The 17,129-nt window shown below is 35.9% G+C and overlaps 1 protein-coding gene across 6 annotated transcripts in view; it reads left to right on the plus strand.

Annotated features, from left to right (window-relative positions):
- Window positions 1-17,129, plus strand: part of KLC1 (kinesin light chain 1) — a 63,210-nt gene that overhangs the window by 31,832 nt on the left and 14,249 nt on the right. For all 6 annotated transcript variants that reach the window (XM_035326822.1, XM_035326817.1, XM_035326818.1 and 3 more), the window contains exons 2-12: window positions 3,226-3,487; window positions 6,275-6,505; window positions 7,241-7,319; window positions 9,147-9,372; window positions 9,858-9,945; window positions 10,694-10,795; window positions 11,431-11,604; window positions 11,761-11,860; window positions 12,731-12,780; window positions 12,870-12,937; window positions 14,721-14,829. In XM_035326822.1, the coding sequence (XP_035182713.1) occupies window positions 3,227-3,487; window positions 6,275-6,505; window positions 7,241-7,319; window positions 9,147-9,372; window positions 9,858-9,945; window positions 10,694-10,795; window positions 11,431-11,604; window positions 11,761-11,860; window positions 12,731-12,780; window positions 12,870-12,937; window positions 14,721-14,829 (1,488 nt within the window). In that variant the 5' untranslated portion in view covers window position 3,226. The remainder of the gene's footprint in view (window positions 1-3,225; window positions 3,488-6,274; window positions 6,506-7,240; window positions 7,320-9,146; window positions 9,373-9,857; window positions 9,946-10,693; window positions 10,796-11,430; window positions 11,605-11,760; window positions 11,861-12,730; window positions 12,781-12,869; window positions 12,938-14,720; window positions 14,830-17,129) is intronic.

The raw sequence follows: 17,129 nt of genomic DNA on the forward strand, positions 1-17,129 counted from the left end.
GAATTACAAAACTAGTATTTGAATCTAGAACCCCTGCTCTGTAACAGGTAAAATTTGGACTGTAAACTGATGTCAGGATAAAATGAAAAGGAGCTTAAGAAGCCTTTGTGCACTGTTTTGTGCTTTTGATTTGTTGGTTTGTTTTCCTTTCTGTGGGGAAACAAAGATTTTTTCTGGGGAAGAAAAAAAGGCAAAAGAAGTGTACAGTAGGTTTTGTCTTTTTTTCACTTGGATGTGTGCATGTCTACTTTTGCGTGCAAGCTTAAGTTTTTTGCTGCCTGTATGGGATTTGGGGGCTCAGGCTGTGCAAAACTAATTGTATGGTTATGTTTTCAAATACAATCATGCTTGATGAATAGATTTGCCCTTTTATAAAATAGATTTAAAAAAAATAATCATAGAAATAGCACCACACCTCCATGTTACTCTTAAAAGATATTTAATATTTATTAATCTTACTCTTACAATTTATTATGCTATCAGATTCTTTGTGTTTGATATTTTCCCTTTTTCTCAATTGTTCTCCAGAGCACCAAAGCATAATGTATGTAACTGAACAACATTGTCCAAACTTCCTGTCATGTTTTGTTCAGAGATACTTAAACATCCTACGAAACCTACACAGATTTATTCCTTTCCTTAAGTGATCAGTTCTAAGCATCTTCTTGTCTCCATTGGATATAAAAGGAATCCTTAAACCTGCTTTTCCTTTCTTTGATGGTTTCTGTGCTGGCTTAGCCTTCCTGAAGTGCACCTTCAGTGTATGCAGCCAGAGCTACGTGCCAACTTCTAGCTAGGATCTGACAGCCCTTTTTCCCCATAGTAACAAATCGGTGTCCGTTTCACACCTAAGATGTGGTGGTACACACAGATTATTTTCTTGTTCTGGATATCTGCTGTTGGATAGGTTCTCCCCAGGCTGCATGATTCATTTCTGCTTGAAGGGATGACTGTTACAAGGCCTGATGTAGTCTTTGGTATTACTTTTGTGGTTTTGTATATCCTCTTTGTAACAGTGAATGGCTGATAATTTATCTGTATTCATTTAACTTCTGCTATGGTGGTTAAAATGTGCAAATATTTTTAATGATCTCTATACACACCTTACATGTGTGCACATTCGTGCCTTCCATCTTTGTCACAGAATGACTACAAAATCCTGAAGCACACAGAAGGAATTGCTGTCCCTGCTCACATCAAACAGAAGCAAATGAACACTTGCTTATTTTGGAAAACTTAAATGCTGTAGAAAAACTCTAGGTATTTACAAATGAGATTTCTCAGAACTTCTAGAATACAAAATGAAAGTCCCTGTTCACAGGATGTCCTTTGCTCCTTTATTTCTGTATGATCAAAGGTTCAGTTCTTTGCATTCAGGGTGGAAGCTGTTAATTGAAAGCATGGCAGCATGCTAGATGGTAATTAGGGCTGAGCTTTAGGTTGAAGTTGGCATAACCCATAACAATTTCTTACATGATTGTGCTTGTTGTGTTTATTTACAGATTTGACTTAACATTAAATTGTAATTTGCTTATACATAATTTTAGAGAGTATGTGTTTCAAAAATGGTATTTAGGCATTCCAGGTAACACTTCTCATATTATGAATGAGGAGTGTGTAATCGTCGTTCTGCTCATCATGTTTTGGTGAGCTGCTTTCTTATACCATGCTAGAGTAGATGTTTGGTACAGATCTATATGCTACACGTCTGCTTGTGAATATGAAGTTCTTGTATTAAATTGTGATAAAACTTAATCCACTGCTTCCCCAAGTTATCTGTGCTTTCAGACAATAGGTTATAACAAATTAAACTAGTGTAGTATATGGCTCTTTTGTGACAAATGGAGATGATTTTTTACAAATCACATTACAGGAAGTCTTAACAGAGAGGTGATTTGAGTGTATGTAAAGAGAATGGACAATCTCTTTATGTAATACCATGGAGTAAAAGCACATCCTTCAGCTGTAGTCATGAAGATGTGCATGTATGTATTGCTTGTTCCTATAACACTCTTATTCGGGATTTAAGTGGCTATAAATTTTGGGCAGGCTTTCTTCTTAAATTAAACTTATTGCTGCTAATACAACTTAGCGAATTCACTTTAAACATTAATTTATCAAAGCTTCCCCAAGTGTCTTTGTATAGATGTGAAAAGGTAATGCTTTTGAAAAATCTTTGCTACTTTATTCTAATTTATACTTCTGGTATCCTTGAAGATATTTATATCTTACCTATGAAGGAACAATTCCTGAATTCTTTATTTTCATTGTAGAACACTTTTCTGGTGATATAGAAACAGGATCAAGTGATTTGTCTGCTGTTCATATTGCAGCATTGTTAAACTTGGTTGTCACTTCAGCAACAGGACATATAATGATAGAAATACCAGAGTTTCTATAGTTTGCATTTGGTTGAGGCATCTACAAACATCCAGAAATTTGAGAGCCTTAATAAAGTGTGCAACGTACTGACAGAATAGCACAGTGCAAAATTTATCACAAGGATTGTGTTATACAGATCATTTTTTCCAGCACGTAACAGCTGTTGTAGCCTCATCAAAACAGTTGTGTCTAGGCCTGTAGACAATTGAGTGTCTATATGTAATTCTACAGGAACAACAATGGATGGAAAGTAATCTTAGGGGGCAGTTGTTTTCAAAATGCATAAAAATACTAGCTTTTGTACCCCCTGGAAAAAGATCAAGATGGTGTTTTCTTGCTACTGGAAAAGGACAAAGTTTGATCGACCAACCTTTTTAGAGGGTTGGATGGTATTTCTTCAAATTCTATATTGTGGATATTTGTAAAGATAATTGTAGATCAGTAGCTTCGGTTGTATGTATTATAACGTATGTTTTATACACCAGCTACTGCACAAACCAGAATCCTAGCAAAGTAGCATGATCATTCAGTGCTTTTTGGAAAGTCTTCTGCCATGTTTGTTTATTTTTGGTTATTTGGCTTTTGAATTAGTGTTGATATTAACTCTGGAAATAGAAACTGGAAACCTTGAAGTGCTGTTCAAAGCCAGGACGTAGAACATTGTGAAAGCCATGCAAAAATATCATTACACTATGAATATGCATTAAAAACTATTATATTTTAATGACTTCTTAAAGAAAAGCTTTATTCACTTGTAGAGAATGGCTTGGCTGGGTTTTGGTGGTGGTTGTTGTTGTTGTTTTTTTTTACCCTTTGGTTAACTAGTGTGCTCTTCCTTTTCAGAATGTATGAAAACATGTCCACAATGGTGTATCTAAAGGAAGAGAAGTTGGAGAAGCTTACTCAAGATGAAATCATTGCCAAAACTAAGCAAGTGATTAATGGACTAGAGGCACTGAAGAACGAACACAATTCAATTTTACAGAGCTTACTTGAAACACTGAAATGTTTGAAGAAAGATGATGAAACTAACCTGGTTGAAGAAAAATCAAACATGATTCGAAAGTCCCTGGAGATGCTGGAACTTGGCCTTAGTGAAGCACAGGTAAAACTGAAGTGAAAATAGAGCATTTCAGAATTTGTCTGAATTTTTAGTATGAAAAATTAATGAAAGATCATTATTTGTCCTCTATTTGGAATTTAAAATAAACAGATCAGTTCTGGCAGATGTACATTTGCTTTACTGAATATTAGCAGCATGTTGAGACATGTAAGTTGTTATTGTACATTAAGGAAAAAGACTGTTGTAATTATTAGAGGCTGTCTTACTGTGGTGCAGAACTAATTATACATTCGGTATCAAAGCACTGAAGCCCATAACTGAGCTTCCCTTGACTTCAGTGGGATAGTTGCTATTTTCTGTTTAGATTTTCCATGGCATTGGTCAGGTAATGACCTGCTCAAACAAGAACTAAGCAATGACATTTTAACTCTGAACTATCGTGTAGGGAGCTCACGCGCTTATAATATAAAATAGGATTTTGCTCAGGGTTAGGAGACCCAACCTTTGAGTTCTGATATGCTCTTAAATTCACATTCTTGTTGCCTTAATTCTGAGATTATACTTGTGGTGCACCTTGGGCTTAAGAATCTAGAATGTTTATTGAATGTTCTGTGAAACCAAAATTGAATTTAAATGCATTTTAAAGGTTAAGGATCTAGTATAGAATCTGAACAACTTTCACTTATGCTTAAAAGAAAGGGTTCTGAACTAATTCTGTGAACTTAGTGAAAGAAGGTATCATCTGCAGAAGAGATCTGAGAAAATGTATAGTCAGAATCTGGGGGCTTTGTCAGCATTCCAACTTCAGGAGTTTCAGATTTTTGATCCAGTACTAAATATATGGGATGCAACACAGTCATCAGGGTAGAATGGCAGAGTGTTTGCAAATGAGTTGGAAGTGCTGATGGGATAACTTTGTATTACTAGGCTTTGGTCAGTGCTATGGAAATCGTGCATTGGATAATCGTGAGTTGAGGCCTGGGAAAAAGAACAAATATATGTTACTACACATGGGAACATAGAACCCCTGGTCTTGGTACAGACTGCTAGGCCTTAGTATTTGCATGCTTTGATCCCTTGTATTGGAAGAAAATACTAAAAGATACATGGAATGAAACTGTAATAGCTGAGTTACCTTTAACGGGTGTTCATAGAAGATCTGTGAATGTGTCTTCTACCTTTGGCAAGGTATTGGGACTCTGAAAAGGTAGCTTTTATTTTTGGCTCCATCAGACTCCGTAGCCTCAGTTGCAAATACTGCCTTGTTTGCACCAGCTGGTGTTTTGTGAGGGGTGGCTGAGGAGCCAAGGAGTCCACATTTATTGCCTTTGTTAGGAAAGCAGCTGTGTTTCAGACCACTGCTCTCAGGCCTGATAAGGCCAGTCCTCCTCTGCTCTTTGGGTTGTAAAGTAGTATTTTGTCATTTGCATAATTTAAATTAAGATGCAGGAGTGTTTTATGGATGTTTGAGTGACATGTAGATATGATGAAGTAAATGTTACTTCCATGACGATGAAGCTGACTTTGCTGAAGAAGTAATCAAACTTTTTTCTTTCATATAAAATCCTTTGTAGCCTTACTCTCTGGAGTTAGTTTGCTATTCCAGTTTGTAAAAAAGTTGAGTATGTTGTCTGTATTATTAAAACTTCCCTAAATATGCTTTTTGATGTCACAAATGCAGCTGTTTGAACAGGCAAAGTAATTTAAATTATTAACAGTTTTGAATATGTAAAGAGGCAGGTGCTGAAATCCAGATATTTGGACTGGTGTTAGGAAATTTTCCGTGGTTCTTCATCTAATATGAATTCTCTAGAAGCCACTTCTTCCTTATAAAGGTATTTCCTGGAAACCTGAAATTTTGGTTAAAAACATGATGTGTTTCACATGAAATACTTAGTTCAAAAACACATCAAAGTAACTTTGTTTTAAAGAAGCGTGAAATTGAGAAGATGAGTTTGGCACCCTTGAGTTATTAGTATTTCAACTAAAAGAAAATTCTCATTATCACCATAGGCCCATTTTTACGTGTGTTTCTAGATGTATCAGTGGTAGATTAAAATAAACAGTGAAGGCAGACTACCTTCTGTGTGTAATGTTTGGCTTTCACTTAAGGTGCTCAGTTTTCATTTGACATGGCTTAGCAAAAAAAAAAAATAAATCCAAATAGACTGCTTTTATGACCATTCTGTTTTTGTCCTATTTATGTGACTGTTCAAACACATCAGATGTCTGCACACTCAAGCCTGTGATACGTGTGTATATATGAAGTGCTTATATAATTGTGTGTTCATTTGCACATTTAGATCCAAGTAGTATAATTGTCACTTTGAAGTATTATCTTTATGCAGAGTTCATCCTTATGAACTGCATACATACATGTGAACCCTTCTTTATCTGGAATCTGCTAAATTAGAAGAACTTTCTTTTAGTTCTTACAGGGAAGGTGATCCTTCAGGTTAACACAAAATGGAGCAATAATGCTTTTAATGGAATTAAGATTTCCATTTCAGTAATCTGAATCCTAGTTCAAATTTTTCATAATGTTTTAAGATTACATATAATCTTTGAGAGGTTCTAAAGCAATTTGAATTCTAACAGCATCATGGAAAACAGTAATCAGTAAAGATTTCTTCTGGGTTAATTCTGGTTGAACAAATGGTTTAAAAAATAATAATAGAGGAAAAGCAAGTACTAGATACATATCAAGGTGAAATCCAAGTATTTACCAGATTTCATAGATGATGTAGGTTTTAAGTGGTAAAGGCTTGTGTGTTAAATACAGGACTGCATTCTGGAGGAAGTGCACATGAGATACCTTCTGCTTTTCAGGTAATGATGGCCTTGTCAAATCACTTAAATGCAGTGGAATCAGAGAAGCAGAAACTGCGCGCTCAGGTTCGCCGACTGTGCCAGGAAAATCAGTGGCTACGGGACGAACTAGCCAATACGCAACAGAAACTACAGAAAAGCGAGCAATCTGTGGCCCAGCTGGAGGAAGAAAAGAAACATCTAGAATTCATGAATCAATTAAAAAAATATGACGATGATATTTCACCATCAGTAAGTAGCTGTACAGCAAAAATCAGCTCACATCTATGTATGTGTTGTAATCTGCCTAGTTACCAAGAAATGGCAGATACGAGCTCCTTATTTGTTGCTCATGTAAGCACATCATTAAAATGCTTGCCTTGCATCAATGTCACATAGTTTAGATTCTTAGAGTTCAGTTCTTATCTTAAGAAAGTACATGCTTTACTGCCTGTAGATAATAAAATACATATGAGGATGAAAAACGATGAATACTTTATTTAGCATCATATTAGCATAAAAAAATATGAGGAACTGACCTTGAGACCAAAAACTTCCTTCACAGAATTAAAGTTGCTGGTGCAAATTTATTCTCATTCAGATGAATCTCTTTATTTCTCTCCCTTGCTCGTCTCTTACTGCATATATGATTTCAAAGTACAGTGGACAATTGTGTATTTAGTAGTGTTCACTCTTCCATGGGCACTTTGTGTAGGTATGATGTCTTCGTAAGAGTAACAAATGTGTTCTTGTGTGCTTAAATTAAGACTGAAATCTAGGAGACCTGATTTCTATTCCTGTCTCTCCTGAAGGTGTCCCATATTGTTTCAGGACAGTGTATGTAAATACATTTGAACATAATTAAGCTTCTACAAGAAATGTTATTCTCGACAATTCCAAAGGTCTGGAACTGGGGAGTTCCTTTAACAGTGCACGTTAAATAGACTTTAAATAGACTTGTCCTTTTTTTTTTTTTTTTTCCTATAGGAGGATAAAGATACAGATTCCACCAAAGAGCCTTTGGATGACTTATTTCCCAATGATGAAGATGACCAAGGTCAAGGAAGTAAGTGCATTTCATATTACAATGTCAGTGTATATCTTCAGTGCAAAAGCTGAAGATGCTAATCCGTATAATAAATCCATGCTTAGGGGCTTCTGGGACAGAGTGGAGTGCTGAATGCCTCTTGCCCTGCTACAATAACGAAACAGGAAAGCCAGAAAGCTGGTTGTGATGATTGATATGTGTAGGGCCTAGATTTTTAATCAGTTTGCTAGCTGTTGCAAAATTTGTGGAGCTGACTTCAGCACCAAACAGTGAAGCTTTCTGATGGTCTGCCCAGATGGTAAATTCTGTTAATGACCTTTTAAATTATCTGATTTAACATTTTAGGGCAGGTTTCAGCATGAAGTCTTTCTCAGGCAATTTTTTGCTAAGATTGTCTTTCTTAATTTATTACCCATCCTAGAAGTGTTGTCTTCAGGTCAGAAGGACTGATCAATGTGGGTGGAGTGAAATTTGAGTTAGAGGTTGAAGGAAGCTGTTGATAGATAAGCTTTGCTTAAGAAATATTTTGCCTTTCTTATGGTTGTAAAACTGATATTGTATATTGATATTGTAGTGTATGTGCAGTGCGCTGGTGGTGTATGATTTTAGTAGATAAATGACAGGAGAAAAGTATTTGACTCACCCCACCTTGGTAATCAGAGTTTTGAATTTCCATTATGGACTCATGTTCAAGGTGCACTGCATGCTTGATAGCATGGTAGTGAACACCAGCAATGGAAGGAGGATTTGAAGAGCTTAGAAAAGGTTATTGTTGAGCATGAGCTCCATTCTGAATTCATCATGCCTTATCCAGAATTTTATAGTAGGAAAATTATGTGGCATAACTGTCTCAGTCCATCTGTCATTTTACTGTTTTGCATTACTGAAGATGAGGGTGACATTTCAGTAGTTCCCTTGACCTCCAGGAAAAAATACTCAAATGCTTCAGTAGGCAGTAATTGTGGGTGTAGGCTTAGAATTGTGTGATTCCACTGAAATAAAAATACTCTCATTTGCTGTGAGAGTGTTCTTTCTCTAATAGAAAGGAGAGAAGAAAGTCACGCTCACAGCTGGAACCCTTGTCCTGTGCATTGTCTAGAATTTAAAGAAAATGAGTAAGAGGTGATTTTCCTCAATCTTTCCTGAAGTCTCCCAGGTGAAGAGAAAAGGGGTTTTTTGGAGGAATGGAAAGGGAGTTTCAACAACCAAAACGTAGTAGCTGGTAGAAAACAAGTGTCTAAACCTCAGGGTTAGTAAATAAAACCAAAATGTTGACACTGGCTCAGTGCTTTTTCGCTTGTAATTATTACTCCTGGCATCCAAGGTGCTCTAATTCTTTTTATGCCAACCAATTATTTTGTTATAGCAAAGGGAAGCAAACAAAATGTACATTTAGAGAAGGAGAATAAAGAAAAATGAATAAATCAGTTGAGCTTTTCTGCAAGTACTTGACTTGTCTGTGTTAGTGTTCTTTTCCATTGGAAGACTTTAATATTTGAGAGTAAAATTATCATATACTCTTGAGAATTGTTAATAATTTGATCTGAAATAGTTCCTTATTTTCTTCTTTTGTTTACTGGATTTGACCCTTTCGGCTAGAAGTGTGAAATAGTATTAAAACAGTACCCTTGTTTATAAAGCAAGGACAGAATATGAAGAATGAAATATTCTGTCTTGAACTATGACAGCAAAAAAGACCAACTGCTGTGAAACATGTTCCAGCACCAATGCTTTGTACTGAAGGAATACAATTCAGTCTCATTCTGTGTCATTTAATTAAATTTAAATGTTTTCAAGTTATGGTTATCTTTTTAAACAACTTTAAATCTTGTGAATTTCTTCCAGTTCAACAGCAGCATAGCAGTGCAGCAGCAGCTGCCCAGCAAGGTGGCTATGAAATTCCAGCAAGATTAAGGACCCTTCATAATCTTGTCATTCAGTATGCATCTCAAGGTAGATATGAGGTTGCGGTACCTCTTTGTAAACAAGCTCTTGAAGATCTGGAGAAGACTTCAGGTCATGACCATCCTGATGTTGCCACTATGTTGAACATACTTGCTTTGGTGTACAGGTTTGTATAGTAACGGATAAATGTCAGCTAACTAAATAGTTAATATTTGGCTATAGGCTGTCAGTGTTCAGTATTTATTTTCCATTCCCTGGTTTTTATTGAAACCTTCAAGAGGGTTCTGCGATATTTATATGTCTACGCATGCTAAAAGAAAAACAGGGTGCTGCATTTTTGCCTATGTTTTTGTTTTGAGAGTGAAGCTTACTTATTTATTTGGTTTACTGAGGGGGCGTCTCTTGATTTCCCACTTAGAGGTGATCTAGAGGCAGAAATTGGAGAATAGAAAGTAATAAATGATAGTCCTCGATCTGCCAACTACTTTACAAATATGGGATTCAGGTTTTCACTTCCTGGTTCCTGAATGTATTCTTAGTTACTCTTCTCTTGTAGTAGCTAGTCTTCAGGCCAGTACTGAAGCCACCTTCACTGTTATGACTTCCTCTTCTGAATCCCCAGTGTTAATTATGACTCTTTTTAAAATTTAGAGACCAGAACAAGTACAAAGACGCAGCAAATCTCCTGAATGATGCCTTGGCTATCCGTGAAAAGACTTTGGGCAAAGATCATCCAGCGGTTTGTATACATGCAACATCATGTTTTTAGTTGTGTTTTTGACTGCTTTTTTTTTTTTTTTCCGCAACTCATTCTAATATTAAACTCAACAGGAAAGTTTTTAAGACCTGGCTTATCTCTAAACAGCACAGGTAGGAGGTCACACTGTAAAATTCTTCATTTTCTCTTAAATATTTAACGTGCCTTTTGAAGGTTATATATGATGCTGTTTCACCACGAATGATCTGCACTTACTTGATTTTTGGATCAAATTGCATGGATCTTCTATGGGAGATTAATTTGTGAAGAAGGATTTTAAATTTGCTTACTCGGATCACTTTCTCAAACTTGAAATGAAGGCATACTTCTGATTTGTTTTGCCTTTAAATGAAACATAAATCAAACACTTGTACTTGGTGTTTAAAATTGGGGTATCTCGCATTAATGCACCCTGTGTCAAAGGGAGGCGGGTCTGAGTATAAATTTGATGGGTAACTTTGTAAGACAAGAATGTATGAAGAAAATATGTACTGAATGACATCTCCACAAATGAAGTAGAATTATTCCATGATTTTTTTTTGGTTTATTTTGTTTTTAGATTTCCTTTTATGTATGTATGTGTTTGGCAATGTTTATTTCTTCATTTGCAAATTTCAAGAGGTCTGCACTGTGGAAAATTTGCAAACATCAGTGCATTGCAGACACATTAATTTGTCAGATATTTTTAATCTGCAAATTCCAATAAGTAATGTTTCTATTTTGTTGGCAGGTGGCAGCAACTCTAAACAATCTTGCAGTGCTTTATGGTAAACGTGGAAAGTATAAAGAAGCTGAACCTTTGTGTAAGAGAGCTCTGGAAATCAGAGAAAAGGTACAATTGAAAAAAATAGAGCACCTTTGAATGGTTTTTTGTAGGGGTGGGAGTAAACATCCTTACATTAGTTTTGTATTTTATTTGGATAGATCTGCCAGATCAATCACAGTAGTTACCAGTGTCTGAAATGCAAAACAGTATTAAATTCCAGTAGTCCTACCGAGCTGTCACAGCACTCTGGGTATATTCTAAATTCACTATTTTCTAATAAACCTTCTCTACCTTTTTTTTTTCTTCTTCTCTTGAATAATATTTGATTTGAAAAGAGCATTGTAATTTTAAAAAGAAACATCATTAACGCTTTTAAATTGGTTATTCTGAGTCCGTGGATATTTATTCTAGTCCATGTGACTGAATATCTGCATCTTCAGACTTCTTTGCATAAGATAGTGCATATAACATAGTTCCTATTGCAAGTTGTCCTATTGCAAATTGCCTTCTCAGTTTATAATAGAATTGAGTGGTTTTCGTGTCCTTCTCTTTCAAAGTTTGCTTTCATCATCCTCGTGTTGCAATTGTTGAGGATTAAAAAACAATGGGTTATGTCTAACTGATGCATTTCTAAACCCTGATACGATGACTGGAGAGTGTTTTAATAAAAGTTTTTTGATTTTTTTTTTTTTTTTTTTTAGGTTCTGGGAAAAGATCACCCTGATGTTGCCAAACAGTTAAATAACTTGGCTTTACTATGCCAGAACCAGGGTAAATATGAGGAGGTAGAATACTACTATCAGAGAGCATTGGAGATTTACCAAACTAAGCTGGGACCAGATGATCCAAATGTTGCAAAAACAAAGAATAACCTGGTAAGCCTTTTATAAATAAATCTAAGGAATGTAACATTTTTTGATTAATTGAAACAAACCTTTATTCAGAATGTATTTATTGTATCAATTTATCAGATTTATCAAACCTAAACAAAACAGTGTGCTGATACCTTTTGGGGGGTATTTTGCTTTTAGGCATCATGCTATCTAAAACAAGGCAAATTTAAGCAAGCGGAAACTTTATACAAAGACATTCTTACTCGTGCTCATGAACGGGAATTTGGCTCTGTGGATGGTAAGTAACAGTCCCCAGATTTGAATGTATGTTTGATTTTTGTAGTAGTTATGAAAAAATCTGTAGGAGGGCAATTGTATCCCGGTTAAAATTGTTGTCTGGTTGAGGCAGATTTAAAAAGTGAGATTACAAATGCATTGAAGTACTGCAAAACTCATGATAAGAAAGTGTTTAGATACAGCAATGACATTTATTTCAACAGGAGAGTTTTTATTAAATGAGGGAAACTTGTTTAGGTTTGTCTTATGTATCATATTTCTGACATAATTTATTTTATGCACAACATGAACTATTTTTGCTATTCTTACAGAGTCAAAAAAATAGGTCACTTTCCATTCACAGAAAAACAGTCAGTACAGATTTTTAATGACGTAATAAATATATTGGTAATACGAGTCCTTCATTAATATATTTAAAGAATGGGGGGAAATGCCCTTTACTGTAAGTTACACTATGCATTGGAGTCAAATGCATTTCATCATCAACTATAAATCACAGTGAAGAATTTTCATTGCATTCTGTGATGGTAGCATATGCACCGCTGCGTAGATGTCAAAAGAGTTGTTATGATAAAAGAAATAAATGTGTGTTTGCTAGTGCATGACAAATTGATGGGAGTATGTATTGGTTTCAAAGCTTCTCAGAAGTAACTGTTCCTAAGTTCAGATAATAAAGACAGATTTGGAAAACTATAAAAGAAGAAAGTTTTATTGATCTTGTGCTTCTTCCTGTAGTACAGACAATGATTTTCTCTGTTGTGGCAGCAGCATAACTCTGTGGTTCTCAGCCTTATTTAAGAAGGGTGAAAATACTGCAATGAAAGCTTTATAGCTTTGTACTTCTATAAAATATTTTCTTCTGTTTCATCAGATGAAAATAAGCCTATTTGGATGCATGCAGAAGAGAGGGAAGAATGCAAAGTAAGGCCATTGTCATAATCTTTTTTTGGAGTTTTTATTAAATAAAAATAATTGATTTATAACTGAAATATTGTTATTTTTGTTTTTAGGGAAAACAAAAAGATGGCACATCTTTTGGAGAATATGGTGGCTGGTACAAAGCTTGCAAAGTGGATAGGTAGGTATTTCTTTACAGGACAAACCAGATAGCAGCATGCAGTATCCAGAAATGTCAGGATTAAAGCATGTTCAAAATGAAAACAAACCGGCAACTTGCTCGGGGCTACAAAAACTATAGTATTAGATATTCAGGCCCAAAACTGGGTTTCAGGAATACAGACAGTAGCAGTCTTCATGTCCTAAGGCTGCTTTTAATCTAGGCTGATGAGATCTACTGTAGGTCACCTTTCTTTTTATACTGTTGGCTGGCATACCTGCTCTCCCTGACATTGCCCCAGCAAAACCCGTGGAGAAGACTGGAAGCAAAAACGAGACTGTGCAAATAATCATAGAAACATAGAGTGGTTTGGGTTGGAAGGGACCTTAAAGATCACCCAATCCCAGCCCCCTGCCATGGGCAGGGACACTTTCCACTATATCAGGTTGTCCAAAGCCCCATCTAGCCTGGCCTTGAACACCTCCAGGGATCGGGCATCCACAGCTTCTCTGGGCAACCTGTTCCAGTACCTCACCACCCTGAAGAGTAAAGAATTTCCTCCTTATATCTAATCTAAACCTACCCTCTTTTAGTTTAAAGTCATTCCCCCTTGCCTTAGCACTTCACTCCTTGACAGAGTCCCTCCCCAGCTTTCCTGTAGGCCCCCTTTAGGTACTGGAAGGTCACTGTAAGGTCTCCCTTCTTGTGCTGGGGGCTCCAGAGCTGAATGCAGTAAAATAACTGAGCCTTGGGTTTCTAGCTGGAAGAAGAAAAAATAAACTGCTACACTTCTGCAGGATTTGAGTTTCTAAAGCCTGAGGAATATTAGTTTTGTGAGTTTCTAAAGCCTGAGGAATATTAGTTTTGTGAGACTGACAATGTGTATCTTAAAATGGAAGATGAGAAACAAGCATTCCAATTTGCATCATACTTGGTGAATTTTTTTGTTTGTTTTGATTTTGTTCTTTTACTGTCTTTTTAATGTATGACATGGTATAATGAATGAAAAAAGCCTGCAGCTAGTACTAGTGATATTCAGTGAGGGTTTTTTCTTTCTTCACTGCTTGAATTTTTACATTTAACAAGCAAAGAACCTTTGTACTGTTGAAATCTGCCCTGTTTTTTTTTCACCCTGAACTGTAGGTGCAATGCATTTTGTTGGTTTGTTTTTCATGTTCTAGCTCGTTCTAATGCATAAGGAAATCCTTCCTCTGCTGTTACAGGAGCAAACCTTCAAGCAACAATATTGTGATTGAGCTAGTTCTCATTGTGCCATTGAATCAAAAATGTCTTTTTGGAGTGTGAGACTTGTTAATGAAATGTGTTATCTTTTGCCTCGATTTCATTGTTCAAACCTAGTTTGCAGAGAAACTAAAAATAGGTATTAATAGCTGATAAAAGGAATTGTTCATTTGTTTTGTGACTAATGCATGCTATAGTAACAGTCACTCTATGTATGAGTAGGTATATTTTCTGGATGCTTCAGAGTTATTCAGTTGGACACATCAGGATTGAACTAATTTTTAACCTTTGGAGATGCATCTGAGAAACATGAGGATATGGCACTCCTGTTTTCTCTTGGGTAGCTCTAGAGGCTAGTTACTAATGTTCAGGTTCAGTGCTGATGACTAATCCTAGCGTGAGTTGTTAGTGCAGTTTGAAATGGCTTAACAGATATTTCCTGTACATGAAGTAAGGTATAGTATATTTCAGGACATTTAATAATCACAAAAAATGTGTATATATTCATGTTTTCTTAATTAGCAAGCTAATAAAGAATTTATATATTCATTTTTTTTAATAGTCCAACAGTAACTACTACCTTAAAGAACCTTGGGGCACTTTACAGACGGCAAGGCAAATTTGAAGCTGCTGAAACATTAGAAGAGGCAGCAATGAGATCTCGTAAACAGGCAAGTATGAAAATTCCCCTTAGTGCTATCTCTGCATTATGGTCATGCGGACTTTCAACTTCAGTAACTATCATACATGCAGAATATATAAACATTTAGCTATTCACTGTCTGGTGCCTGGTGTCCACCTTGAATTTCAGTCTGATCTAGTGATAAATCAATACCATCTGAACACTTGCAAACAGTTAATTGCTATGGCAGTGACACCGTGTACCTGGGGCATGATTGAAATTGTAGGTGAAATTATGTGGAAAATGGAAAAGCAGAAAACCTTGTGTTGGCCAGCAGTCCTCAGCTGGATACATGCCCTGGGAGACGAACTGTAGCTAAGGGAGAATGGAGGGTTTGCGTTGATAATCTCCTTTGCCAGTATTGCTGTTCTGTCTGAGATGGCACTACCAATAATGAGCTGTCAAACTTCCAGATGTTCTTGTTCTGCATGTCACTGACTGTGACTGGTGCAGACTGCTTGACTCTAACCTTTGGAAGACCATTACAAACATATCAGTTGTGGAGAATAGGATGGTTATGAAAGTTTGAGGGGGACTTCTCTGCTTTTTTTAAGGCTGTCTCTGTGTTTTCAAATCTCCTGTTCAAGTAACCCTTTCTCACTCTCTTAAAAGATAGGAACCTGCTTTTGTGTTTTTTTTTCCCTTATTTTGGGATGATTTCATAGAATGTCTAATAGGAAAGTATATAACACTGGACAAGCAAACAGGGATTGTTGAGATGGAAAGCAAAAATAAGAAAATCTAAAATAAATTGAACTTTCCACGTTTTTTTAAATTGTGTTTTTATGCAATAGTAAATAAGATTTGTATTTTTCAGAAGCATTTTTTATGTGGCCATCTAAAATTCTAAACTTAAATTCTTGGTTCAAGTAAAATGTCTTAAATGATGGACCATATCTTTAATGTACCTTTTTTTTTGAATTGGTTATACTAATTTGAAGTTACTGCTTACAGAATGATTTTTCAGTGTTTGGTGCATTATACAAGCAGACTTCTAGAAAAGTGATAGAGCAAAACATACCTGGCAAATCTCATGCTCTCCTAGTGAATTCAGCAATAGCCCTCTTTGATACAAGGTGACGCAAGTTCACTCTTCTATAGACAGTGGTGGAAAGTATTTGCCAAATAAACAGAATGAAACTGTTAGGAGCAAAGTATGAATGTGGGAGAAAAGTTCTTCAGCAGGGAAAATTCAAGGGTGGGGGGAAATAGTCAATACAGATACTTTATTTTATTAAGAATGACTTTGGCAAGTTCTTACTGATGGTTCACTTTTGGTGTGTCTGTCATTCAAATGTGATTTGAAAATAAGAAATGAATGTGCATTGCATCTTACATATCTTAACATATTTTCTTTGGTTTTTAGTTTTACTGTTGTCATTACATGTGATATTTTTGATTATTTCTTTTAAGTGTGGTTACAACAAAGGTAAATTGGCATAATATGATAGTAATAACACAATGCTTGTAGTTATATTTGCCTATTAAAAAAACTTTTTTTTATATGTGAAACCTGGAATTATTTATTGTTTGTGAATTATGGATGGGAGAATCTTGCAGAGAAGTCTCTTTTAGAGTCCCTGTTAAATCAGCCCACTGCTGGTTTGTTGATACCATTGGAAAAACTGTTCCTTGTCTCCATTTTCATTGAGTCTGTTGGAGGCTTGCTGCTGCTGTTTTGCTTTTTTTAAAACATGCTTCAGATTTCCATTGGTGTGTAACGTAATGTATACACCGTTATTGCCTAATATATCACATCAGATGCAGCACTAGACTTGGGCATGTAGGAGACATAGCTGTCTTCATAGCATAGCAGCATTTCACACTACCTTTCTATTAAAGGCATTAAAGAACAGGTAGGGTTAATGCATTTTCCCCTTCTGAGATAAAAGCAAAGAGGTGTTTTTGTTCTGAGGTGCATCAGCCTTCCATGGCTCTGCTCTCCTTCATGCACGTTTTGTTTGCCTTAGTTTCTGGGGCATCCACAGCTTCTCCTGGCAACCTGTTCCAATGCTTCACCACCCTGAAGAGTAAAGAATTTCCTCCTTATATCTAATCTAAACCTACCCTCTTTTAGTTTAAAGTTGTTCCCCCTTGTCCTATTGCTTGTCCCTCCCGAGTCAGTCAACTTCTTTACCCCTCATCTTTCCTGACAGAATCAAACAATTTTGGAAGGTGCAGTTCCTCATCATTTGTTGTTATTTGTTTTTTGGTAGTGGTGCTGGTTTATTATTATTTTTTATATATTTATTATTTTTATTTATTTAAATATATGAGGTAAATGAGATG

Source organism: Oxyura jamaicensis, chromosome 5 (assembly GCF_011077185.1).
Source record: "Oxyura jamaicensis isolate SHBP4307 breed ruddy duck chromosome 5, BPBGC_Ojam_1.0, whole genome shotgun sequence".
NCBI lineage: Eukaryota > Metazoa > Chordata > Aves > Anseriformes > Anatidae > Oxyura > Oxyura jamaicensis.